At 39.4% G+C, this 27,472-nt stretch overlaps 1 protein-coding gene across 1 annotated transcript; it reads left to right on the plus strand.

Annotated features, from left to right (window-relative positions):
* The first annotated feature begins 8,014 nt into the window (after positions 1 to 8,014).
* Positions 8,015 to 27,453, plus strand: LOC121296683 (piezo-type mechanosensitive ion channel component 1-like). Its single transcript, XM_041222458.1, has 5 exons — positions 8,015 to 8,126; positions 16,804 to 16,926; positions 18,988 to 19,030; positions 19,333 to 19,474; positions 27,064 to 27,453. The coding sequence occupies exons 1-5, from the start codon at positions 8,015 to 8,017 to the stop codon at positions 27,352 to 27,354; spliced, it is 711 nt and encodes a 236-aa protein (XP_041078392.1). The 3' UTR covers positions 27,355 to 27,453.
* Positions 27,454 to 27,472: the final 19 nt, after the last annotated feature.

A 27,472-nucleotide genomic window follows, 5' to 3' on the forward strand; every position in this document is an offset into this window, starting at 1 on the left:
ATTTGTGGGGTTTCCACTCCAGCGCTTCTGTCTTTTGGTGCACTTTTCTGGCTCTCCAGATTAAGCACTTCCTGTAGTGCGTGTGTGTGTGTGTCTCAGTGTGAGTCACAAGGTGGTGATTTCACTCTTGGATTGTAGGATATTAGTCCTATTTCTGCCTCGCTGCTGGTAGCTGCACCCTTGGGAGAACAGGCCAGGCTTTATGTAGAGCAGGGGGTTAGAATACTTTCTTAAAGCTGTGTACTGTACCTCATAAAATGGAGCAGAGTTGTGACTTGGTTGTAATGTTTAGGAGCAGTTTGTTTTCACCTGTGTTCGTGCCCCTTGCTGATGTGTTAGGAACGCTCTTCTAGGAAGGAAACAGTTAAGAAGAACAGAAAGGGACTGAGTTTCTTGTATTATTTTTAGTTCAATGCACTTGAGCTATGATTTGAATAACTGGATTTCTCAGTGTGCAGTCTGTGAATGCAAAACTAATCTACTTTGAATCCACGCTCATTTTGATTGTTAATGTTAAAATAATACATGCATTATTTTTGCAGTAACTTAAAATAATGCATTATGAATAATGGTAATAACACAAAAACAGATTCCTATTTAGTTCCGAGGAATTCATTGAATTGTGGACCAGGGGGGACGTGGTGCTTCAAACTGGGCAGCCGACCTCCACAGGTAGTGTTCCCAAGAGACCACCCAAAACCTTCTGAGAACAGAACAGAGTGGAGAACAAGTGCATTGTGGGGAGTATAACACAGTACTCCTTCATTAGTCTCAGGGTTTACTCTTTTATTGATTTAAGATATTTAAGCATGAACGACCCAGCGAGATGCAACTTCTTGTTTTCTGGGATGCCCTGAGAAATGGAGGGAGGGGGAAGGATTTAGCCAGGTCAGTATTATGAACCTGGTTTGGAATTGTCCCCTGGGCTAACACTCCCATGCTCTTTTGAGTGTTATAGCATATTAACTATTTAATAGTAGACAGGAGATCTGTTTCAAGAAATATTAAGCAGAGCATCATTTAAACTTTGTCACCCATCCAAGTTCTGATCTGCCCCAACTTTACATAGCTTCTGAAATCTGACACAATCTGATCTGCCCAACTTTACATAGCTTCTGAAATGTGACTCCATCTGATTCCATGGTGGCATGTTTTAAACACAACCTCTATCTTTTGTACAGGTCGTTTTGTTTCTTAACACCACCTGCAACAATGAAAACTGCTGTACTGCGTTTCGCAGGGATTTGACCAGTAAAAAGTGTCCTTCACAGCGAGCTGTATAGATGTTATCAGCTAGTTATCCTGTTTTACACAGGCAGTGTTAACTCTCATTTTAACGTTTTGTGGAAATTACTCCGGATCAATTTATGAAGGGTAGTTATATACGTCAATTATTTATACCCCTGTGAAAATATTCCTGCTCTTACGTTAACTTGACGATTCCTTGAGTGGTGGCCATGTTAGGCAGTGAATCCAGTAATATGTACAGCAGCTATTCATGGCTCAACTCTGGGGTAATAGTGGGCTGGGTATGGCCACAACTAATAAGTGTTGACTGGCGTTTTTTATCCGTTCTCAGGAAAATTACAAAACACTCCTTCCTTTTTGTGGTGCCATATTTAGTTCTAGAAATTAGATACTAAATTCTAAAAAAAAAATAAACTGCTCTTCCTGTCCATTTCAGGATATGTATTTTGGCTTTTTATTTATTTATTTATTTTTTTATAACAACAAAATCACAACCATTAAAAGCAAAGGGGTTTGGGTTGTTGCTGCAGCTTGCATGTATATGAAGCTGGCTAGAAGTGAGGAATTCCAGCACAGAGCTATTCTAACAGCCAACAGCATATAATTAACCAAAACAGTGGGTCTGGCCTAGGTTTGAAACCTCACTGTAGCAGAATTAATCTTTAACACTGTTCTCAAAGCCACAGGAACCAGCCTGGGAATATTAATTTAAATATTTTGTAATGTTTCTTTACCATGATATAAATCCACCATGATAAAAACAAAATCTAACCATCTCAGGGCATCTTTAAACTGTGTGGGCTCAGTGCTTCAGCTTTTGGGTTTCAGTGCCCAGCGCAATGTAATATTCCATGTGTGGAACGCATGATGGGGTTTTTGACCCCCACTCTAAACTTTTGCCAAAGCAGGTCATTGCAATACAAAAAGCAATCTTCTTTTTTTTTTTTTTTGTACAAAGACTAATCCTGCTGGGGTCCCAGGGGCTCGGGTGGCTGCTCAGGTTCCTTTCCACCCGTTTGCCTTCTCCCTGCTTCCTCAGAGAAAAGCTTCCAGGACGCTGGTTTTATGTCCTAGTGGTGCTTCCTTCTAGGCACAGCAGCCAATAAATGCATGTTGATTTGGGCACAGAGACTAAAAAAAGCAGTAAACCAGCAATCTGAACAGGCACATATTCTCTGCTTCTTTTCTGTTGAAAGTAAAACTTTTCACCCGCACTCAAGTGTTGGTTCTATGAGCCTTCAAGAATCATTATTTGCAACATTTAAAACAACATTCCAAACTGAATCGGACTTGAACTGGTCTGTGTGGACCAATACATCTCCCTTCATTGCAATGCAATTAAAATAAATTATTATTTTTCTTTTTTTTTTTAAAGTTTATAAAATAAACATTAGAAAAAAACAAAACTCAATTTCAGTGAAGAATTAAAAACCCGTGGATTGTGGGAAATTAGCTGAGAGGTTTTTTTATGCATATGGAAACAGCTGGTTTATATAACCCAGAGTTTGCTAACTGTTATTAATCACGCAAATGGAAAGATATTAGACTTTTTTTTTGTTACTGGGAATTCAGCCCCCTCTAAGTTAAGAGTTTGTCCCAAGCTGCTTTTGTAAATACACTGAACAAAAATATAAACGCAACAGTTTCAAAGATTTTACTGAGTTACAGTTCATATAAGGAAATCAGTCAATTGAAATAAATTTGTTAAGCCCTAATTTATGGATTTCACATGACTGGGAATACGGATATGCATCTGTTGGTCACAGATACCTTAAAAAAAAAAAGGTAGGGGTGTGGATCAGAAAACCAGTCAGTATCTGGTGTGACCACCATTTGCCTTATGCAGCGTGACACATCTCCTTCGCATAGAGTTGATCAGGCTGTTGATTGTGGCCTGTGGAATGTTGTCCCACTCCTCTTCAATGGCTGTGCGAAGTTGCTGGATATTGGCGGGAACTGGAACACGCTGTTCTACACGTCGATCCAGAGCATCCCAAACTTGCTCAATGGGTGACATTTCTGGTGAGTATGCAGGCCATGGAAGAACTGGGACATTTTCAGCTTCCAGGAATTGTGTACAGATCCTTGTGACATGGGGCCGTGCATTATCATGCTGAAACATGAGGCGATGGCGGCAGATGAATGACACGACAGTGGGCCTCAGGATCTTGTCACAGTATCTCTGTGCATTCAAATTGCCATTGATAAAATGCAATTGTGTTTGTTGTCCGTAGCTTATGCCTGCCCATACCATAACCCCACTGCCACCATGGGACACTGTGTTCACAATGTTGGCATCAGCAAACCGCTCGTCCACACAACGCCATACACGCTGTCTGCCATCTGCCCGGTACAGTTGAAACTGGGATTCATTCGTGAACAGCACACTTCTCCAGCGTGCCAGTGGCCATCAAAGGTGAGCATTTGCCCACTGAAGTCGGTTACGACGCCAAACTGCGGTCAGGTCAAGACCCTTGAGGATGACAAGCACACAGATGAGCTTCCCTGAGACGGTTTCTGACAGTTTGAGCAGAAATTCTTCGGTTGTGCAAACCCACAGTTTTATCAGCTGTCCGAGTGGCTGGTCTCAGACGATCCCGCAGGTGAAGAAGTCGGATGTGGAGGTCCTGGGCTGACGTGGTTACACATGGTCTGCGGTTGTGAGGCAGTTTGAACGTACTGCCAAATTCTCTAAAACGACGTTGGAGGCGGCTTATGGTAGAGAAATGAACATTAAATTCTCTGGCAACAGCTCTTGTGAACATTCCTGCAGTCAGCATGCCAATTGCGCACTCTCTCAAAACTTGAGACATCTGTGGCATTGTGTTGTGTGACAAAACTGCACATTTTAGAGTGGCCTTTTATTGTCCCCAGCACAAGGTGCACCTGTGTAATGATCATGCTGTTTAATCAGCTTCTTGATATGCCACACCCATCAGGTGGATTATCTTGGCAAAGGAGAAATGCTGACTAACAGGGATGTAAACAAATTTGTGCACAAAATTTAAGAGAAATAAGCTTTTTGTGCATATGGAAAATTTCTGGGATCTTATTTTGGCGCATGAAACATGGGACCAATTTTTTTGTTCAGTGTATAAAAATGTAAATACATACTGGAGCACAAGAGACCATCTTTCATTCATCTTTCATGCAGCCTCAGTTAGGTGGATTGCTGTAGGTTTTTCCATTTGAAATTACCATCTTTTCTGAATTCCTCGTTGTAACCGTTAGCATCACAGGGTCTGCTTTCTCAATTCCCTGTTTAAACCTGGTCAGTGCTGGTATTTTTTTTTTTTTTCATTCATTAGGAATATTGGCGTTGGTCCCTCCTTTCTTGCATTGGAGGCAGATTCCTGAATTATGAAAGTTTGAGTTGCTTTGATGTTTCTTATCATTCCTTTTCCCCCTTGGACTAATCTGATTGATCACTCAGAGCCTCTAATTAATTGACTGATTTGATTGGACCTTGCTTGTTTTTCTGGATTGCTATCTTGTCAGTCATCCCGTTAAACACATTGGGGAGAAATATAGATTGTGTTGCTTTCTTGCTTGCAAATGTAAGAACTTGCTTATGTTCGTCCCCAGCTGTGTAAAGGCACCCTAAAAAAAGACAAACCAGCTTCAGAAATGTTGAAAAAAGATTTTACAATATGTGTCGATGTTTAATGCCATTGATTAAAATACAACCCAACAAATTCACAATGGGCAAGTCTACTGGCGTTGATTACAAGTTAAATACAGAGGTGCAGTTTATAGGAATTCTTTAAACATTTCTAATTGAAGAAGCAGAAAAACAACTGTCCCAATGGTGGCCCTGGATTATTTAACAGATTCTTTTAATTGGGTTTAAAACTGTAGAATGAAAGAACCATGTAAAGTTATTATGCTTTGAGCAGATCTCAGAAGCTTCAAAAATGTCAAACTTGAAAAGAGTAACTCAGAAAACACCTGAAAAGTTGTAAAAAATTAAATAAATACTGGCAAATGGAATTCCTGATTATGCCCTCAGACATCAGCAGCTTGAGCAGAACGCTGCAGGGTGTACATCAGTAAATAAGACAGCTGCTCTAAGCCTATCCCTAAGGCTGAATTGTTGGAGATCAGTGGAAAAATTATTTTAATGAGTGTCATTATAGAATGCTGGGCTACATTCTCAAAGCTATTTACTCCAAATTGCCATTAGCATTTTTTTTTTCAGAATAGAAAATCAAACCCAATAAAATTACCAAACTAGAATTAAACAACTTATTTTTTTTAATTACTGTTTTCAAGGCCTGTAAGCAGTCTTTCTGCGTTTTAGTTCATTTTAGAATTGGAATTGGTGTTTTTGTCCCATTTCAGATTTTTTTAAAATTTGTATTATAGCTTATGACGATGTACCCCAGTGTTTGCAACAGAAGAGTTAATGATTATTGTTATATATGAATATATCATGCGTAGGGTGTCTCTTATTATATAAGAGATGTCATCTTGTACAGTTTGGGTCAGAAAGTGAAGCTGAGTGATTCTGGCTGCTCAAACTATGCAAAATGATGTCTCTCATACAACAAAAGACAACCCTACACACATCATAGTAACTTATTAAAAATCACATAAATGAAGATTGTACTCAGGAATAGCTTTAAAATGAATCCACAGAATAAAGCGTGTATGCTAACAAGTGCTGTGTCGTGGTGAGAATATTTATTAAAAACTGCAGCCGGAGAAACTTGCACCAGTAGCACTAAAGGATTAAACATTTCTGTGTTGTTCAGATTGTAGCGATTTCATATCTTGCTTTTCTATTTCTGCAGTGTTGGTAATATTGTCCTACCAGATACTGTGTTTTTTTGTTTGTTTGTTTTTTTGATTTTTGAACAGTTGTGGTGTTCTGTGCACAGGATGACATTTGTACACAGGATGGGATAGGCTGGAATTTTGGCAAGCACTTCACTGTGATTGGTTGATTTCTGGTGAGTGATTAAGAATGCAGTTTGATGTGTTTCCGGTTATGGGGTTTCACCAAAACCATTAAGAAAAAACGTAAATAATGAAACTCAACAACTTGCCTAAGAGGCGTGTACCTAGTTTTGTAAAGTTATGTCGTTGTGCCCTCCGCCCTAAAAAAAGTGCACTGCAATGTAAAGAGCTTGATAAATCGGGCCCCTAGGTTGGAACAAGGAAAATTCAACAGTGCAAACACTCCAGAAATGGAAGCTCCCGTTACACCATGATCTATTTATCAGGCTTAACCTAGGTTGAAAAAAAAAAACAAATTGTGTTGCTTTTCTCCTGTGTTCAACTGTAAAGCCAGGAGAATAATCTTAGTGGTATTTTATAGGGCAATCTCCTGGAACAGATTGCGTCTGAAATCATTTGGACCAGCAACAAGTAAATCAAGGAAGGCAGTCAAACTGATTGTTTTTTAGGTTAACAGGATGCTTTGCAGTAACGGCGTTTACCTGCAGGCAAATGTTAAAAAAAAGCAGAAGCCAAGCATGGGGAGAAGGTTGCATTCTACAGTCTTGCTTAGCTGCTGTGCAGATGACATTGCAGGACCCTATTGTACCCCAAGGCTGTCCTAAAACTGAAGCTTCACACTTTACTCAAACATGTGGAGATGCTGGGTCATATGAGTTTACCACATTTAAGAACCATGGGGCTAATTCTATCAGTAATACAGTGGGAGAAAAAAGTAGGTGTAAAAATCCAATACAGTGCCATATTTGAAAGTAGGGTTCTTTTAATATTCAGTGGATGCCACAAAAGCATACAGGAATTAAACAAGCTTACAGCAGGGTTGGCCATCGACAGTCTCTGTGGGTCAATCCAGGCTCTGCAAATGACCATTTTTAATCTGAGCACTGAAATAATCTATGTCTAATCCCTTTTAATAATTCCCTTTTTTTTGGAGTCATGCAAATTTGAGCACGCTGGCATGCCTGCCATTCTACAGAGCATTGTCTTTTGCAGCTTTATTCTCCTCTGTAGTGGGATGACTGTGCAGCCTTACTGAATTTAAAACTATAGTAAAACAAATATAAAGTGAATGTTTGTTGAACTGTTATAAAGAAGTTTTAGAAGTTCATTATAGTTTTACTTTTCATTTTAAGAGAACGTTTAGAAAACCTCCTTCAAAAATAGTCCTTAAAAACATTCCTTAAAACAGTTTTATGAATCAGACCCAGTATTCTATTTTAAATTCAGTTAAACTTCTTGTACAAAGGAGTGCACGGCTCATGGAGGTTCTGAGTGGATCAAAAAAATGGTTGCAATTTATGAGAACACTGTTCTTGTATTAGAGGAGGGATTGACGTCTATAATTCTTACACTCGGTGCCAAATAACAGTGTGCTGTGAGGTTCAAAGCCGGGCCCCACTGAGATCTCTGGCAGGCCGTGATTACACTCCTCGGCCTGCACCTCAGGTGGGACTGAGCCCCAGTAAATCTCTCCAGCCCTGGCACCACTTCACAGTACAACACCAAGTCTTCTTTTTCCTGGAGAGCAGTGAGCACATGGCATCAAAGTCATACACTGCTGAACAGAGCTGCCATAATTGCTGCCTCCTTCCTGCTCCAGGCTAATGAATACTTGTGGGTAATGTGGTAAGAAAATGTGAATGTCTTTTGATACAGGAAGAAGGAATGAACATATAACAAATCTTTTAATTTGGAATTTTTTATATTTTTGAAGTTTTTAGTTTTTTTTTTTATCCAAAAAGTGTATTAGATGTCTATTGTACAGTATTGTGATGCATGGCTGGTATTGCCATACTAATACTGTTTAATGTCTCTGTCCTCAGCCTGCCTGTTCCGGTATAATGCTCTGTCATTAGTTTATCTTCTTTACCTGCTCCTGTTGCCATGGTTCCCAGGACCCAATGAACGCACCATACGAGGTAAGAGAACATCTCTAACTCTGGTGTCTGTATATCTGGAAGCTGTTGTATTTTGGAAGACTTCCTGAATTGTAACAGGCTAGGACAGTTCACAAACAACTTTTATACAATAAAGAATCTTCTAAAAAGGGATCACTTTGGCACTTTTTACAATTCAATTGAATGGGCTTTTTTTTTTTTTTTGTCTGATGGCTGTGCGGTGCTGAATATTTAACCATACACTGGGCCATCCTTCAGCTTGTGTTTTACTGGGAATGCAAAGCCAAAAAATGAGTGTGTAGTTCTTGGTTTAGAGATCACACTTGAACAGGAACAAGATATGAACACGCTGGTTTTAAATATGGCACATCGTATGATCAGGGACATGATCGTCTTACCAGTTTCACGGCACTGGGGATAGCAGCTTGATCTGGGCACCTCGTTGTGCTGGCAGCCAGCCACATTGCCAGTTGGATTAATATGATTAACTGATGACGGCAGGCTTTGCTGTGCCTTCTCAGGAGTTAGTGATGATAATAATACAAATAATGATCAGATAATTGTTAACAATCAGGTCACACTAGACTTTAATTGGGCTTGCCTGCAGGTAAATGTAATCCTTAAACACAGACAGATCTCAGGAGAGGATGCAACCACTTCAAAGAGACTGAAAGGGCACCGACAGATTAAATACCGATACTGACAAACCTGACAGCTTGGTTTGAAATGGTAATGCGTTCAGATATCAATGGGAAGTGAGGATTCGTAAGTCTGGGATTTTCATGCTCGGCACGTTGAAAGAGGCAGCTTCACTAAGATCTTCAGAGTGGATGATTGAACCAGTAGATGGAACAGATACAAAAAAAAGCAGCAACACTCAATCTGTTTTTAGACACACATACATACAATACATATTTAGACAGTATCGAGACTCTGGGCAGTATACAGTATATTGAGTGTGCCCTGTATATCAGCTGAGGTACACTTTCTATAGATAATGTAGGCACCCTTATAATTAGTGCTTCTATATACATATATTAAAAGGGGACTACTTTAATATATGCAAATGTTTAGCATGTATGCTTTTCATATTTTATATTTAATTTACTCTGGGTTTTTCCTTGTGGTTGGCGACCATGTGACCCTTCCCATAGCACAAAGGAAAGCAGTGACGGCGAATCAGGCTGGGGCCGCCCCAGCGTCCTGCCCAATTCAGAGGTCTGTTTATCCAAGTTATCAACCCGTTAGCACTCCAAACCTCTTGGCTCATATCGGTTCCTGTTTGCGTTAAGAAAGGAAAATGAATTGCACCCTTCTGTATTTTGCTGGCTTCCGAAACATAAACACCCACCGGGGGCTCTAATAATAGAGCTGGGTTTTTCTGAGTTCTTTTAAAAGAAATGACCAAAAGGCCCACAGTTTTAATCTGGCTTTATTTATACACACGTGAAGGTGGTTTTACTGTGGCAGGTTCAATGTTGGACTTTGCCTTGAGATTGGCTGTATATCTAACTGTTCTGTGAATAGACCTGGTGTGAACTAGATTGTTTCAGTCAGGTGAATTACCAGCAACATAATGTGTGGTGCAGTGGAGATGTCTTTGCATTGGAGACAGGCCTGAATCTGGTTCCTGCCTATCCCAGCCAGTAGTGTGTATAATAATAATATATCCTGTGAGGAGAAATACTACCTGACAAATATGAACCCCAACAAAATGAACAGGGTATATTGATTTATTTAGAGCAAAAATTAATATTGTGGGATGTCCTGGGTTTAGAGTAACTGGAAATGAGGTATTGCAACTCCAGAAACCTTGGTAAGATTATCACTTTATTCATTATGTTACAAAGCATTGTGTACTGAATGTATGTGAATATATTTAGTTTGGTGACTTAACAAAACACTTCTCTCCTTCTCACTTAATTAATGGTGCTATACAGCTAACATAAAATGCCCCAATTGAAAAAAAATCTGAATTATTTGCTTGCAAGACTAACCTCTGGGAGCCACAAAAAGACAAACTGGGAGGAGCCTGGTGAATTATCAAGTCTACATTGTTTGTTGGTAGTTGATTGTCTTTGTTTGTGCGTGCCTTTGTAAAGATCTTGCAATATTATTCAATGAAGCTTGCTTACTCGCATGTAAATCCATTGTTCTCTGCTGAAATGAAAGCACATTGAAATAGACAATGTCATAGGAACCATTAATGGCAGCCAGCATTTCCCCATCTGAAAATCCAGAGAGCTGCCAAGCCTGTACAGCGGAACCAGACAGCAAACAAAATTAGCTGTTTAATACAAAACGTTTCTTTTGATACACAGTTGCATGGATTCTACACATGGGAAAGTAGTGGGCGCCACACAAAGGCAAAGCAAGAGCAGCCTGGGGAATTCTACATTGTTTGTTGATTGTGTTTATTTTTATATCTTTTTTATGAGCTGTTCCATGTGTGATGTCTCTATCCTTTATCCTGAAATAGGAAAAAAACAAAAAAACAAAACCTTAATAGCTCATCATAAGGGCTGCTGTCTTTTAATTAAAGGTTTTTTTTGTTTTTGTTTTTGTTTTTTTTTTTTTATATATATATATATATATATATATATATATATATATATATATATATATATATATATATAAAAGCATGACTATAAAGGCAACAGCACCATAATTAAAAATGAATCACTGCAGATGTCTGAGTGTGTGTTGCAGTATTTGTATGCACTGTACTGGTGGGTGTAAGTTTGTACCACTGTATACAGTATGCTGGTGGATAATTGTTTCTGTTCTGTATGATTGGAAACAGGGTCAACTTCATGAATGGAAATGAAACGTAACTATGCTAATGAATGTATGAAAGTAAGGAAAGTGGGTGTTCTTGAGTAATCAGAGTAGATGTGCATGTCTAAACATTTATTGCATCAAAGAACTTTACAATTTTTATTTTGTGAATAATTGTAACAAGTAAATACTACACTAAAGTATCTCCACAAACCCATACTGTATTGTACTCTGTGTGTGTGTGCTGCTGATGAATAGAAGCCCAGCGCTCCTGTCTACACACTGGTTAACACTGCCTCTTCCAGCCAGCACAGTCATTTGCATCCTAATTTAGAAATGGAGAATAGCCTGGGGTCTGTGTTTAGACCTGGCATATTGTTCTTGATGAAAAAACGTTTGACAACGTTGTAAAAAGGTTTTAAACACGACGTTTTTGACAAACAAATGTCGACGTTTTGTTTGGGAACCGAGATATTATACTTCTGACATAGACTAACTAACTTTCTAAACCGGTGTGTCGATTGTAAGTATTCAAAAAGTCGTATGCATGGACGGTGAAAGTTGACAAAGACAAATAACGGTCCCATTTTTTTTTTTCACCCCAGTTCATTTCCAATGCAACATTTTTCCAAATTGTGCTGAAAAAACTGTTTGTTTTACAGCTGCAAACAACCCTTTGGCTCTAAAATGAAGACTGTATCTGATGAAAGCATTTGGCCACACAGCTAACAATAATAAGTTTCAGATCTACTGTACCTGCCACTTTCAACTGCATTCTGTTTATTGCCAGTAATAGGGTCGCTGTGTGTGGTTTTTTTGTTGTTGTTTTTTTTTTTAGGACAACCAAGGGTGGTTGTCGGCTGTGCTACAAACCACAATTGATTTGGGTCCAGCGTGATTTTGTTTTGGTGGCTTAGTAACCTCTGAATGAAAGAAATTAATTAGATGATTCTCTGGGGTGAAATGTCTACAGTATATAGGAAAAACATCTGCTGTGTTTTAAATACCTGTTTAGGGTAACATGCTGACTATTTGTTAAACACTCCAATTCCCAGCTGGTGCACTCCTGTGTTACCTGTAAACACAGCATTGGTTAGTCGTCTTAAAAGGATCCTTACATTCGCCACAACATTTTAATCTGACAGGCAGACATGTAGGAAATGCAACATGTCATATTCTTTGGCAGCGTAGTAGTGTTATTTAAATCAATTCTGTTCCAGATGCCCCCAGACTCCACAGATGTATTGAGTAATGTTTACCCCAACATTATTGTAGGGTTGAACAGCCACAGCACCCTAATTGTGGTGGAAATATTTGAACAAAGTAGCAGCAAGCATGCTCTGCGTAATGGCCTTTTCCTGTTCTTAAAATCAAAGCACATCAGGGCTTGTCACTCCCAATCAGAAAGAATATATTCCCTTAGGGAAGAATTTAGTTCTATTTTTTTTTTAATCCCAATATTTTAGATGTTACTACTTCAGCATTTATAACTCTGCGTAAAAAAACATAACGTAAGGGTTGGTTGTGCTGAGGACTTGTTTGTTTGTTTTTATGGTGGTACATTAATGGTTTAATACATTTTCTCTCATCCTTTCGTCTTCTGCCAGTCTGGAAATGTTAAACTGACATATTTAATACATTCAGCAGGCTCTTTTTTAGCCTGAGTTAAGGTCTAACCATTTCTGATTTAAGTCATACAATTCGTTGTTTACCAAGTTTCACAGAAAAAAAAATAGCAGGACTCCACACACAGGATACAACAAGAGGAAACTCCTCACCCTGAGCAAAGACAAGACTGGATTCAATTGTTAAGGACAGCTGGTTAGGACACCAGGGTCTGTTCCCTTCACAGATGAAGAATTCACAGATGTTCCAGTCGGCTCAAGTCATTGGGAAACCAGAAAGCTGGAATCTGGAATTCATTTCAAGTGTTGAGCGGAGGGCATCGAACAGATGTGCCTCTCGGACTATCATCCACCAGGCATTCTCTTGATTTTGTTTTATTGTTTTTGTTAAAAAAAAAAAAAAATTAACAAACAGTAACTTTGGGGCAGAAATGCTTGTGAGAAAATCAGTCAAACAGCATTCCATTACCCTGGTGTAGACCTAGAATCAGTTTGTTTAGTGTGACAGTATCATTGTGCAAGTCTGTACTGCTTTCCCCGGTGAATTGGAATTCGTGCACCGCACTTCTTAACGTGAATGGCATTCTGCGTTGGCACTTTTCAATCTGCTTACACCTTTGCTCAATGACATTTTGCAGTCTGTCTGGGGTACTTTTAGCTGTAACACTGAAGCAATTCTGACCACTTCAGAATCATCAGACCAAAATAGTGCCATACAGTGTTCTTACTGTACTCAGTCAAACTTTCCATTTAAAACATACAATGACAACTCTTTTCCCACTGTACCGTCGACCAGAATCCCACATGCAGAAACTTTTCACAAGAAATGTGACAGTGAAGTTCTTGCGAATCTCTTTTATACAATTATCAACAAGCCTGTACTGACCATTGGGATTTAATAAAAGAGGAATTGGAAGGTAATATGGTCCTTTCATAGCCAATCAAAGTTTTCAAAAGAACACAATGTTGTTAACTGTATGAATGTTAATTGTTTGAAATCTTGCAATTTGATTGAACAGAAACTGACCAGACTTAAAATACCCCCCCCCCCCCCCCCCCCCCCCCCCAAATTCCTTATCTTCATTATCATTTAAATAGCAGTAGTAATGTTAAATAGGATATTGGCAAAATAGGGTTGTAACCTCTTGTAATTTTGGTTGTGTTGGGTGTTACTGCTGTTTTTGGCAGACTGCTCCAATGTTTTCCCAATCTGCAGCTGTGATCTCTGAGCTCCCATTATACTAGTGAATGAAGGCCCTACTTTGCCCCTGCACCTCCCCACTCTATTCCCATACCAGTTGGCCCGCAAGTGTTTAAACACCTTTTGGTTTTTTTAACAGGCAATTATAATGTACAGTTACTGTAAAAATAAACACATTGGATAATTTGGAAAGCTGTTTTTGAAAATAAAAGAAAACAAACTAAAAACTAATACAAATAAAATAAAAATAAAAACTCTCTGCTTTATTTAATGAGCTGTTTTGCTTTTCCTAGAAATCACTTTTCTAGGGGATTTCTCTTCCTAAACTGTGAGTGTTCAAACAGCTCTAATTAATTTCCATGTCTTGCGGTGCAAATGTTTGACGGATCACAAGCTGCTGTGTTCTATTAATAAGCTTGGGGTCGCCTGACTCTGTTGGATTTCTTTACCTTGCTCCTGGAAGCACCACAGAACTCTTTTCATTACCTTAATCAATAAACAAATAACCAGGAAAGCCCTCTTATTCCAAATGATTTTCAAATAATTCTCAGGAAGCTGGAACTCTGCAAGCTGTAATACAGATATGCTGTCCAGTAATGCCCAAAACTATTGACACCAGCCTTTTTCAATGCAAAAGGCTGTAATTCACATTGACATGATTACTACATCTATGTATACAGTACAGTATATGCGAATTCTTATCAGCTGTGAATCTAAATTTAAAATTATGAAATAAAACGTGAATGGCTAAAAATTTAGAAAACTTAAAAACAAACTTAATTCTATTTCTTGCTTATTTTTATTGTTTGAAACTTAAAAAAATAACTTTTGTGAAAAAAAAAATTAAATAAGGCTAACTGAAAGATATGAGCAGGGGGTTTTACATGACAGCTGCTGCTGCGTATAATTTCAGGAGAATCTGACCATCACGTTGTTGCTTGCTTTGTCTTCCGTGACAGCAATCGAATACAATTTTTGTTGAAGTCGAAAAACTGGGGGTAGGGAGGAGATTATTTGCAGCACAAGTAATCATGAATTGTGGTTTGGACTAGAATGTGGATGTGAATTGTTTGTATGTTTTACGGGTCATTATCCATTTCTTTTAACATCAGAAAGAATATTTAAAAAAAATGGTTTTGATATGTCAACATGAACTAAATGAGCGAAAGAAAAATAAAACCTTGCAGGAAGGTAAAACAAATAGTTATGCAATTGTGGAAGGGCAGACAAAAGGTTCAAGGGTATATTTGAGCGGCAGGCTGGGTTTTGAATGGAAAGCAGACTGTACATTAAATGCAGGCGTGCTTTACAGCCTCCAAATGTAGCTGAGCTTTTGTCTATAATTCCCAGAGTCAGATGTTATGAATAAACAAAGCAAAAACTAGAGCAGTTCAGTTAGATCAAATGTTCCAGATACCATCTGAAGTCAGTCAGGTTTGACCTTAGTTTTGGTATGCTATTATGATGATGATGATGATGATGATGATGATGATGATGATGATGTCAGTGACTTCAGTACCCACTGAAACTTGCAAACAGATGAGGCTGAACTATGAGTCAGGAATATGGGCAGAGGTACAGTTTCCCAGACTGTAGGTATGTACTGGTGTCATGACACTCAACACCAGAGGTGGCTGCAAACCTGGAACCCAGTTCATCTCAAAATTCCATAAGATTACTGTAGAAGTTTCAGTGCAGCATCGCCAATACAAATGTTTTGGCCCCTGATGGCCACAAAACATTCAGTGGTTTCTTTTTAACAACCCAGGGCTGGATAAATCGCCTTAGAAAGTATAGCTATAGCGGCACCTATAAATAAACTTACAGAATGAAAGCCTTCAAATAATCCAGGAGTGCAAATCGTTTAAAAAAATTGACGCTGAACTGTTTTGAAAGTGCTAAATTATCAAACCCACCTTAATCAAGCCAAGTATAGTGATCAAACTGTGTGCTTTATAATATAATCGCTTATTCAAATATTTGTTTGCAATGCTCAGTGATATATTTTCTTCTGGGAGTTTAAATTGCAATATGTTAGCAAGATATTTATTTATCTTAATTGACCTGTTTTAAAATTCATTAAGTTTGTTTTAAAAAAAAAACAATAGTTTGGGATTCACAAGGAACAAACAGGAACACAGGAAAAACCTTGTGCTGGGACACTTAAAGAAACATCTGTATAAAGGACATTAAAAAGGAAAGCTAATTGTTGGGTGCTAATTTGGTGTAGCCCAGCCTGAAGCCTCCCATGCTGTGCACTAACGTGAATGGGTATGGGTGTGTGCTCACTGCTGCTTGTCATCTTTCTGCAATGAGCTCCTTTGTTGCTGTTGTTTTAAGAGAGCTGTTTTTTAACTCTTAACAGAGAGAGTTGATATTTTTATGTAGCAGCGCTGGGGTGAGCGGAGCCTTTGCATCGCACTGGGTTTCAACGTGTTTAGCGGCAATGTTTATAACATTTATTATTTAATGAGCACCTGTGGCTGCCAAATTTGAACTTCTATTCCTTTTTCATATGTGAAAAAAAGATTTAATTAAAAAACATTTCTGATCACACTAGTATTTGTTTACATTAGGAAAACCCATATTTTGCACAGCTTCATAGCTAACTGGGAGATTGCTTTAACGGCTGTTTATTTAAGGATGCTAAGTAGTGCTGGGGGCAAATATTCATTAGAGCTTGAAATGGAATAAAACATGTTCTCGTGTAACAGAATTTGTATCAAATAGATCATACTGTGGAACCAAATAACAATGACTTCTGGAATAAATAAGACTTTGGAGTCTATTTTAGTGATCTAAACACTGTCACTCTTTAACTCGGTACTAATCTATCTGGGGTTTCCCTCTATGGGTTACTTATAGACCCACTTATTAACATCACCACACAAATGAAAATACAGTCAAATGAAGTTTGGCTAACACAATTTAGGGTGGCGATATTAAGACAGGTCACTGATCAGATCATTAAAACTGCGTAGAAAAGGGTTTCTTTCATTGAATTTATGAGGTGATGAACTACTGCACTTTTCTATTGGAGTATGCTAATTTATACATTTTTTGCAATGTGTTTTTTTTTTTAATTTTATTTCAGGTCACACAGGCCGGTTCATCAAGTCCCTGTTTGGCACCAGCATTATATTCCTGTTAGGTCATGTGGTTTTTCAGATCTGCCTACACACAGTCCCAGGACTGGACGATATCCTGGGACACAACTGTGAGTATAATCTCCCGGCCCTGCCTCTGAGCCGCTACGCTAAAACTTTAAATTACAGGCAGCTAGTTGTGATAACTATGCATACAATCTTAATCTACTGCAGGGTTTACAGATCCCTTTCTCTTAAAGACTCGAGCAGAGTGATTAGCAGACTCCAGTTACACAGTGAATTTGGAACAAAAGATATGGCTGGCCAGTGGATTTGGTTATTTGGATGTACACTGTTTCCACTGTTTCATTTTTTGAAAGCTCCCTTACCCACTTTGTACCTTTTCAATTGATCTTATTATTTGGGTCACCTATAGTTCAGATTCACTGTGCCAGCTGGTCTTCCCAAGAGAGCCAGTTAAGTTTTATCAACATGTTACATTGGGGCCTCTTTCAATGAGATGAACTGCTACAGTCCTAAAATGTGTTTATCTGCTCTAGTGATGACCTTTCTCTTGTTCTAGTGTGTTGTGGTTCAATCAGCCCTAGGGGTGGGTCATGATCAGCATTAATATTGAGTATGTGGTGCCTGTATTCAGATTAAAATAGACCAGAAAGTGTGGTGGACACATGGCAATGATTCTGCACAAGTAACTGGACATTATTAATATGTAGTTTATCTGTAGGGTGTCTGATTTTCGGGTGACATTTTTTTCCAAATTCGGGTGAATGCTTTATTTTAACAATCAGGTAGAATTATTTAATGAAAAAGTCGGGTCAAATTGGGTGAATTTTTAAAGAAAAAAATTTAATCAAGAAAGAATAAATATTTGGGTTTCTTTAGAAAGAAATAAACAAATGCTTAAGCATAAAGTGTTGACAAAGTTGTCGTCAACAGTTTAAATATGTATATTTGCACACATTGGGGTATGCAAACTTTTGACGACATCGGTCTCTCTCCCCTTGCTCTCTCTCTCTCTCTCTCTCTCTCTCTCTCTCTCTCTCTCTCTCTCTCTCTCTCTCTCTCTCTCACATACACACACACACACACACACACACACACGCAGATATTGTACATGGAGGCATGCCTCCGTTCCAGTGAAGTTTATTTTGTAGTGGAGTTGCAATAATAATTACTGAAGTAACTTTAAAAAAAAAAAATGATGGTGATTAAGTAGATTCAAGAAAATGCACAGAGTCCTTTTCTTCAATCAGTTGCCAGGTTTATTGAAATATGCAGGGAGTCTGGTCCCAGGTACAGAATACTCATCATTACAATGTTTGCATGACATTAAATACCCTTCTGTATAGATGGTCCACCTCCCATTTCTCTGACACTTAACCAATGGTCAAGGTACAGCACATTATTCTGTTAATTTAGTATGTGTGTGTGTCTCTGTATGTGTGTGTGTGTGTGTGTGTGTGTGTAGTCTAGTGTGACAACCTCTGAACTCAGTGCATTCTTCACACTCCTGGAGAAAAAAGGTCCATAAATCTGCCCCTTTGATCCCAGTGGCATTATCTCTTTCGATCTCTCTAAGAACCTCTGGGTCCAACGCCAGTCCCTGGGAGCCTTTTAGCCCCCATATGCTTTGCATTCCAAAGTCTTACAGCCTGGCCCCTTCTGGTCCACAGCATTGTTATCTTTTTAGCTTGCAGTCAATGCTGGGCAAGAAGCTTGTAGACACAAGGTCTCTATCAATTGTAAGCAGTACATGCAATTTGAACCAAACAGTCTGCTATCTGCAATATTAGTCTCTTTTCAGAAAAAAGCACCAGTATAGCTCTGCCAGTCCACATGCGTAGCAAACTGCTAATCAATTCTCAATCCATGTTTTCCAACAATTACACACAGAAAATATGATAAAACTAAACAACTTTACTCCATGCTGTTTTACAAAGAGAAATGACAGACTGTTACATCTAAATGCTCTTGGCTCAAACACACACTCATAAAACAAATAACTGTTAAGAAAAGTGTGAATCTAAAATAAAATAAAAAAAAACAACAATTGTATTAAATCAGACGCCCTACTTATACTGTATACTGTATACTCCATCTGTGTCAGCGTTTGGAATGCATGGGAGGTGTTAGATTTCAGGAAAGGTCATGGAGTTCTTCTTGTTTTGCAGGCAGCACGTGGGAGACCCTTTCGAGGCACATTGGGGTTAGCAGGTACGCAAAGCAAGCATAATCTAACACAGAACGAAAATCAAAATCCTCCCTGGAAATACTGGAGGGTTACAATGGTCTGCATTGCTTTGAAAAAGGCCTCTCTTGTTTGTACAGTAGATAATCCTCCATTAGCTATTGCTTACATCCCATTCCGCGTACATCACATGCACTTTAACCTAATGGAGACAAATCTTTCACCTGCTGTTGTTAGAAACTATAAAGTTCACTTTTCTAAAATGAATGCAATTAGAGTCTTATTTCCATCCATGTGTAATAAATGAGTGTGTGTGTTTTTGTGGCAGACTCTCACTAGGTGACCTCTTGAACGGGTCTCGCCTGCTGGCTCCTGACTTGGGGATCTCTGTGGTGTCTCTGGTCACTCTGTGTTTATGTGTGCGGCTGCTGAAAAGAACGGGGGTCACGCCTGGAGAGCCCCTGAAACAGGTGAGCCATAACAGTCCTGTTCCCATTGCGCACCCCTGTAGCAATTCTGATTCAATTCCATTATATTCAAGTGTCATTAATTACATAAGAATTTCATGTGTAGTTACAACACAAAAATTATTCCAAATGCCAGGGAGGGCCTAATTTTATATTAAACAGTGACACACTTTAGATTAATTGAAAAAGCCCTCACATCCCCGAACAATCAGACATGCTTTCCCAATCTGAGCGTGACTCTCACTGGTCAATGATACTGTGTGTGTGTTGCACAATGTCTCTTCTCAACAAACCCCGTAGGCTAGATAAGCTAATATTAAAGGCATTTCCCGATCCTGCAAGCCTTACAATAAATAGCATTATGTATTTATTTCATAATTTTAGCTTCACTGTGTTTGAAATTGGTTAGTCTAAAAAAGATTTCAGTATCCTTAACTCTGAGGAAAGTGGGCAAATATGTTTTTGTATTTGTTGTATAGCTGCGTTGTATGTGCTGTATGACTTCTAAAGACTTGAGACGTATGCAAGTTTGTGGCTTGTTTGCAGCACGTTGTGTCACAAACTCAAGCACTAGATGCTTTTTTTGTTAATAGGAGATAGAGGAAAGCTATTAGAACTGCTCTCTAGGTCTTCTCTCTTAACTCTGCTAATTTTTTCCTCTACTGTTTCTGATCAAGTGCTAACTGCGAATTGACTTCTCGCAATGCGCTACAGCAGAGTCAGGGTTTGTGTTCTGAGAAAGAGGTTCATGCTGCAGATAGCTGCCCACAGGCAGAATCTGCCTTTCTGCAACTGGGTCAAAACTGACTCAGAGGCTGCCAGGAGACAAGGGAGATAGCAACAGCTCAGTCTTTAAAAAAATAAAAATAAATAAATAAAAAACTTTCCTGAAACTATCCAAAGTCAAACTGAAACCCATTCCCCAAACCGTCAATCCATCCCAGAGGTTTATTAAGGAATTAAGAAGTTGGCCTTGATCTTGCACAGTACCGAAAAAAGAAGGTTTTATTGACCTGCATTTACTGCACTATGATAAAGGTAAACATCTCATAGACTCACTACTATAGTGTTATATAAAATGACCATACAGCATGACCTTCTATATGTGTACCTACAAAATACAGTGGAAAAAACAGTGACTTGTGCTTCTTGCTCTCAAAAATAAAACAATTCTGCAAATGGAATTACTTTATGGATTTTTTTTTTTTTTTTTTTTTTTACAACAAAAAAGCACTTGAGTACTTGCTTTAGGGACTATGAAAACCTCCCAGCAAACCAAAACATTTCCAGTGACTGGGAATCCATGTGATAAATCAAATGAGCTTTGATAGGTCACCCACCAGAGAGCCTAAGAGTGTGCGTATTACAGTATTTACTTCATATTTCTAGGGGAAAAGCCCACTGAGAAGGAAGACGTGTTATATCAACAGGAGACCCAGTAAACTAAAAACCTCTATTTGTTACAAGCAGACGGCATGTAGCGCGTGACCTTACATAAACCAAACCACCATTGTATCAAACAACCTGTTATATTATAGCGATCAAATATTACCAAGAAAGACGCATTATTTAAGATTTTTTTATTCAGTCGTTATTCTCTGGTATTGATGTGCAGAATGGCCATCCTTATACAGTTTGCATAGCAAAGTGTGATAAAGCACAGTAAGAGCATAGCAAAGTGTAATAAAGCATAGTGCAAGCACAGTAAAGCATAGGTAAGCATTGTAAAGAATAGTGAGGTATAGTAAAGCATATGAATATACATGGCAAACCAGCGTAAACTATGATAAATGCACAGTGTAAGCATGGCAAAACTGCAAAAAAACCCTGCTAAACTTTTATAAGGGCAAGCTTGTTTAAAGTGTTTTTTTTCTTTTCTGTTCATGACTATTTCATGACTCATTCCTAAGGTAATTTGTTTTAGATCATTCTTGGACTCACATTGAGTTAGTGGCTGGAATTGAACCTGGAATCTCCTGGTAATAAGCCTCTTTCTTTAACCACTGGACCACTTATCCTATATAAGGTTATACTACAGTTTGTTCATAGAATTTGAGCAGTGCACATGAACAGCTCTTTTTTTTTTTTTTTTTTTTCACTGAGCAACAAGGTGCAGGCTTGTTTATCTGGAAAGTGGAAGGAAGTAACTCATTAACTTTGGCAATTTGTTCAATACAATAGAAATTAGAGTCTTTATATAGGAAAGTTTCCCAGAGGCAGTTGTGAAGAACTAGAGCTCTGCTCAGCACTGGGACAGCTGCAGGAATCTGGAGCTCCTGTTCTAACCAGCTCTGGAATGTAAAATCTGTTTCTAAATACAGGAAAGGAGCACAACAGAGTCATCGCCACACCAGCAGCTATTTCAGGAACCCTGTGTGCCAGTTCACTTGGTGGTTAGGTGGTCATCAAGCTGCCAGCAATTATAGCAACTTGTACTGCTCTGTACTGTACTGTCCTTAAACAACAGTCAGCGTTTCTCACTGGAGGAAAACACTAGGTTACTTTCAGGCAACTTTTAAAGAAAAGCTGTGATTTTTTTTAGAAGCTATGTTAAGAATACAAGTAACAAGGAACTTGGTTTAAACTTGCCTAAAATGTGCTTCAATAGTTAAAAAAAAAAAGATTCATAGCTTAATAATAGAGAGGTTTAAGGCACTGTTGGAGCTATGCTTTTATAAACTGCACTGATTTTGATTGGCTAGGGTTGATCCTGCTTTTTATGTTATTTATTGATTGGTGATTTAATTGTGTCTCTCTTAAAGTGATGTGTTGGTAGCACTAGAGGCATGTTAGTCATTATAAAGCCCTTTTTTTTAATCATCTTCAGTTTTCTACCACAATTACGCTAATCCAGGCAATAAAAAAACCCTTTCTCTGCAGGATAGAGACAGCTAGCTTTATAAAGAAATAAAGCTGTTTGTTGTGGGTGTCTCTTGGACAGCAGAGAGTGACAGAATTGGGTGGTTTTGCACTATATCACTGCAGCCTCTGACTGTGGCTGAGATGTGGAACTGCGGTTAAAATCTGCTGTGCAGGGTGTGAGGTTCTAACATTATTACAGTGCCTGAATGTCAAGATCAGAGTGTGCTCTCTCAGGTGCCTCCAGTTACAAACCTCATGCCAGACTTCTGATTTGAATCACTGAAATACCAGGCCCAAATGCAATCCTTCATGATATGTGATTGATATGCAAGTTTGAAGTACACCAGGTGATGAGTGATGTAGTTACCCTGACCTAGGACATAATGTATGTCAAAAGCTCTTATCCGAGGTTGTTCCCTCTTTTCTCTCTCTATCTCATGACTCTCCATTCTCCACTGCTGACTATCTCTTCTCGCACAGCTGCTAACATTGCACCAGCTTCCTATTCCATCACCACGGCAACAATACCAACACACACTAGCTGCTGTAATTGTCCTAATAACTGTTGACACAGAACAGCAAACACTTTTATTGAACCAACAGAAAAAAAATGAACTGGGCAATGTGTGTTCTCACTGAATCAGGAGGTGCAGTTGCCTATAGGGGCCTCTGATTTGACTTGAAATGTTAGTATGGAAGTAGGAGTAAAGGGGGCACAAAGTTGAAGTAAAAGCAAGTCCAGAACAGAAAGTATCATCGAAAGCACTTTTTAAATGAATATTCAAGAAAGAAAAATTGATATACGGCCTTGCGGTTAACGATGCACTTGCAAGGGGCCTCTATAGGGTTAATGGCCTCTCGTTCTCAACATTTGCACTATGTTCATATGTGATATTTTCATATATCATCCCCTTGCCTGTGTGTAGTCTTGCTTTTGAATGTTCACAGCTGCATTGTGAATTTGTAATTTCTAATTGTGGGGTTTTCTGTCAGCATTGAGGGAAAGCTCTGGATCCTGTTCCGAGCTCGTGGAAGACTGGTGTCCTTGTGAGATGCACTGTTTTGAAAACAACAAAGGAGGATAGAGCACTTGTGTTTGAAATGCAGCGCTCTGATCGGCTAGTGGTGACAACATGATTCATGAATATGCTTATAAATGTATATGCTTATAAACTGGAAAGCGATTTTGCTATAGGAAAGTGTTTAGTGTTCTGGATAAGCAAGCACTCAGCAATAACACTATTTTCAATTTGAGAGCCCGTTTTGCACAAAAGCATGTACTGCACATCGCAGGAGTGTTTGTTACAGGTGGAAATGCTGAGCATCGCAGCATAGCAGCTGTACTGGAAATCTGGAATTTAAACTAATTACTTGGGGCCAGCGTGGTTTCAGTGTCATCAGGAGATTTTTAGAACCCAAGATTTAATTTTGGGGTTCCACTTCATGAAAACCCTGCAGTGGCCAATTAGCACTTTATATATTAGATTGACTGGAAATGCATAAATATAGTAAGGCAGGAAACAGTTGGTTGTATTACCACAGGGATCTTTATCAGTCTGTTCAGACGCTGGGTAGGGCCTCTCTGGGGGTTTATAGATAGAATATAGTTTGTGAACTGCACTCTAGATTAGAAAAATGTAAAGCATGAGAAAACATGGGTGTTTCACAGTCCTGTATTGTGCAATAAAATACAGTGGAAATATTGGGAAAGAAGTTTAATGAAGATCCATAAAAATAATACTGTAGGAGTGTGGCAAGGGTCTGCCTATTCACGGGGCCCATGCCAATTTGCAGTTAAAAACTGCAAACAAGCACACTGCTATGGCAGTCAATGCCGGTCACTATTAGATTTCCTGTTAAAAAATAAAAATACCAATTTGCAGTGGAGGAATTATCCTTAAGTAAAGTGTGGCCACTTTATCGAGAAGCCTCTTACCTTGTGTATATTAAGGCACTGCCTTGAATATGAGAGAAATGAACACACACAAGCTGAGCAGGCCTCAGCCAGCATCATGATTTGAGTTTTTCAGGGCCCTCCAAAGCCTGTTGTTCAGTTCACTGTTTAATTGAGCCTGACAGTTTGTGGCACAAGATGGAGTTTGAAATGTAGCATACTTGATGTTGTTAAACTTGCTGTATTGTCTAAATGAAACAAAATACAGTGACTCCTGAATTGAGTACTGCTACCTTTATGGTACTTTTCTCATTCACTTTTTGAAACAAATTCAAACTAGCAACTGCGTTTTTATCATTGTTTCAGCTGTAAGCATTTGAATGGCGCAGGGGGTAACATACTAAGCTCCTTTTGTGCAGTGTTTACCAAAACATGTTTCTTTCAAAAATAGACATTTGAGGCTTTTATAGCGTGTTCGGATTTCGGGTTTATTGTGTTAGCTGCAACTATCCGTTTAACACAGTCAGGGAATATTTTCAAGGTTTTGTGGCTCCCCTTGTAGAGTTTGTTTTGCTTGAAATGAGAAAGGATGCAAAACTGATTAAACTTTGTACAAGACCTAATGTTGAGTCAGTCTTTTTCTTTAGTTCACTTAAGTTGGTAAACTCTATGCCTTTCCTCTGCCCGTGTACCTTTCCTCTGCCCGTGTACCTTTCCTCTGCCCGTGCCTACCATTCTCAGTTGCAATCTCTGGTCCGTTCTTTTTGAGTACAGTGCTTGTGACCCTATACCGAATAGTAGTCATTTCCACCAGCAGTAAGGCACAGACTTGTTGTCCAGAGCTGGGTTTGTGAATGTGAAAAAGTGGCTTTAGTCTCCTCCAGGGCACTGTTTGGGGCTGTGTGCTGTCTGCTCTCACCAAGGTCTTATGAGTTTTTAGAGTTTTTTAAACTCTATAAGCTAAGGCACATACTGGCCACAATGCTGTGCTAAGGCATGTGGTGGATATAGTTGGGAATGGAAAATCTGATCTAGAGGATATTTTCTTTTTCTCTCGCTTCACCGAACGCTCTCTTTTCCAAGCAGTGTTAGAGTGAATTGGAGTTCAGGTCAGTGGGTAAAGGAGTAAAGGGGTGTGTGTGTGTGTGTGTGTGTGTGTTTTTGGGGGCGGGTGTGTAGTTCAGCATGAGTCACCATCAAGGAACAGACTTGTTAGTGTTATTCCACACGACAGATGCTGGAAAAATAATCTAGGCTCACCGGCCAGGCCTAAGCCAAGGCAAACAAACAGGAAGGCCTTTCTGTCGCTGGGAGGTGAGGGAGAGGCCCTGGGGACCAGAGAAGTGACCGGGAGCCTATTGGGACCAGGGCAGACCATGTGATCGGCACATGGTTACAGTGTAATCAGACTTTTAGCCCTTTCCAGTCTGTAGAAACTGCTGCAGCACTAGCATCAACCCCACCTGGACACAAATTTAGAAAGCTTAATGTTTTAAGCTTAAATTAAACATTATCTGCCAAAGTATGTTTGGAAGAATGAAATGAGACCCTATTTAACACCGGACTTAAAATAATCAGATATAATTTTAGGCTTGGTGAAAGCCTATAAGGCCTGTGATTTGTGCCATGGCATTATTTTACTAGATAAAGGCCACTTCAGGGAACTTGACACTTCCAGTTGAACTGAAATCTCCTCATTTATTTGTGTAAACTGAAAAATGTTTGTATGATGTACAATTCAGGAAATACTACCAGTAATCCAACTACTGCATGTCTACAATAGGGCTGTGTTTGAAAGGCTTAGTGTTTTGCATTCAGATTCATTGGCTGTAACACTCTCACAGTTTTGTATCGGGGTCTGTCTCTAGGTGGTGAATGGCTTGGGATCGGAGGATACCCGCTGACCTTCAATTCTCCTGAACTTTTGTGGCAAGGTGTGGTGAGGGAACATGATTGAATCCAAATTAAGGAAGGAAAAATGGGGGTTAAGTAAACTAGTCTGTTATCTAGCAGACAGTCCTTGCACATCAGAAGCACAATTTGTCAAGCACCTTTAAAAAGCAGGGCTCAAGTTTTTCAGCATGCGTCTGGATCCAGATAGACATGAGACAGGGCCGGGTAAGATGTGCAGGAGCTGTTGACAGTGCAGAGATCATGTTGTATTTTGGGTAAGTGAAAGGGGAGTGACAGATGCGCATAGTGCTGACGGGTCAGTAGTTCAGCAGTATTTGAGCCCCATGCAGCCCCTGTCACTACGTTGTCATCTTGATGGGATCCCCGGCCTGCCCTTGCCTCTGATGGGTGTTTCTGGTTGGCTACTGCAATCTACTGTTGTGTGTGTGTATACATGGTATATGTGAGTCTGCTGTAAATGAACCAGCAGCATACTTGAGCTCTGAATTAACACCGGCGCTATGCAACTAAGGTATAACCTTCAGAGCTCAGTTATTATGATTTCCTGGCCCCTGTCCTACTAAAAAGGAGTAATGCAGTTACAATGGTAAGGAGTACCGAAGAAACTTGGAAGAAAGTAGCTGAGTGTGCCTGAACTTTGACCTAGCTTGCCCTCTGGAAGGTTGGAGGGGATAGTGTAGCCTTGTATGATACAGTAGTACAGATCCCAAAATATTTTAACAAGAAGGTCTTTCCTTGGTTTGGGGTGTTTGCCTTCTTAAAACATTTCTCTATTTCCATAACAGCGTGTCTTTTTTTTACATGACAGGATTTGTTACGATGTATGTGTTTTATTGATGAAGCATTAGGTAAACTAAAACGAATAACTAAAGACCTCTTCCCGGCTGGCGGATTGATTGTGTGCTTGTGTGGTGCTTCTCAGGGGAAGCCGGCAGAAGGAGTCGGAGAAGAGTTGGAGGAAGAGGAGGAGGATGGTGAGGTAGCTGATGATGAGGAGGAGGAGAGGAGGAGGAGGACCCTGGAGGAAGACCTGCTGGAGGGAGAGCAGCCCCAGCCAAACCGTGCCGCTCTGCTGGCTGCTCAGCTCCGTGTCACTGGGCTCAGATTCCTCAAGGACATGGGCAAGATCCTGGCTATTGCACTGCTGGGCTTGGCAGGTGGGACGTGCTCCTCCGTCCCCTTTGCAGCGAGTCCTGCTTCGTTGTTTAATTAAAAGCTGCTATCTTTATGCAACTAGACCCTGTTCTTTGGACCAAATTAAAAATCTGTACGGGAGCCCATTGCATAGGATAATGTGGCTTTTGAGACTGGATTGTAAACACAGTATGCTA

Source organism: Polyodon spathula, chromosome 21 (genome assembly GCF_017654505.1).
Source record: "Polyodon spathula isolate WHYD16114869_AA chromosome 21, ASM1765450v1, whole genome shotgun sequence".
Classification (NCBI taxonomy): Eukaryota; Metazoa; Chordata; class Actinopteri; order Acipenseriformes; family Polyodontidae; genus Polyodon; species Polyodon spathula.

What these genes read in the sequence shown, in the direction of transcription:
- LOC121296683 (XM_041222458.1), top strand. Translation starts at nt 8,015, where the DNA reads ATGTCTCTGTCCTCAGCCTGCCTGTTCCGGTATAATGCTCTGTCATTA. An exon ending in CGATATCCTGGGACACAACT is followed by an intron (nt 16,927 to 18,987) that starts GTGAGTATAATC and finishes CTTGTTTTGCAG; the next exon opens with GCAGCACGTGGGAGACCCTT. An exon ending in CTGGAGAGCCCCTGAAACAG is followed by an intron (nt 19,475 to 27,063) that starts GTGAGCCATAAC and finishes GGTGCTTCTCAG; the next exon opens with GGGAAGCCGGCAGAAGGAGT.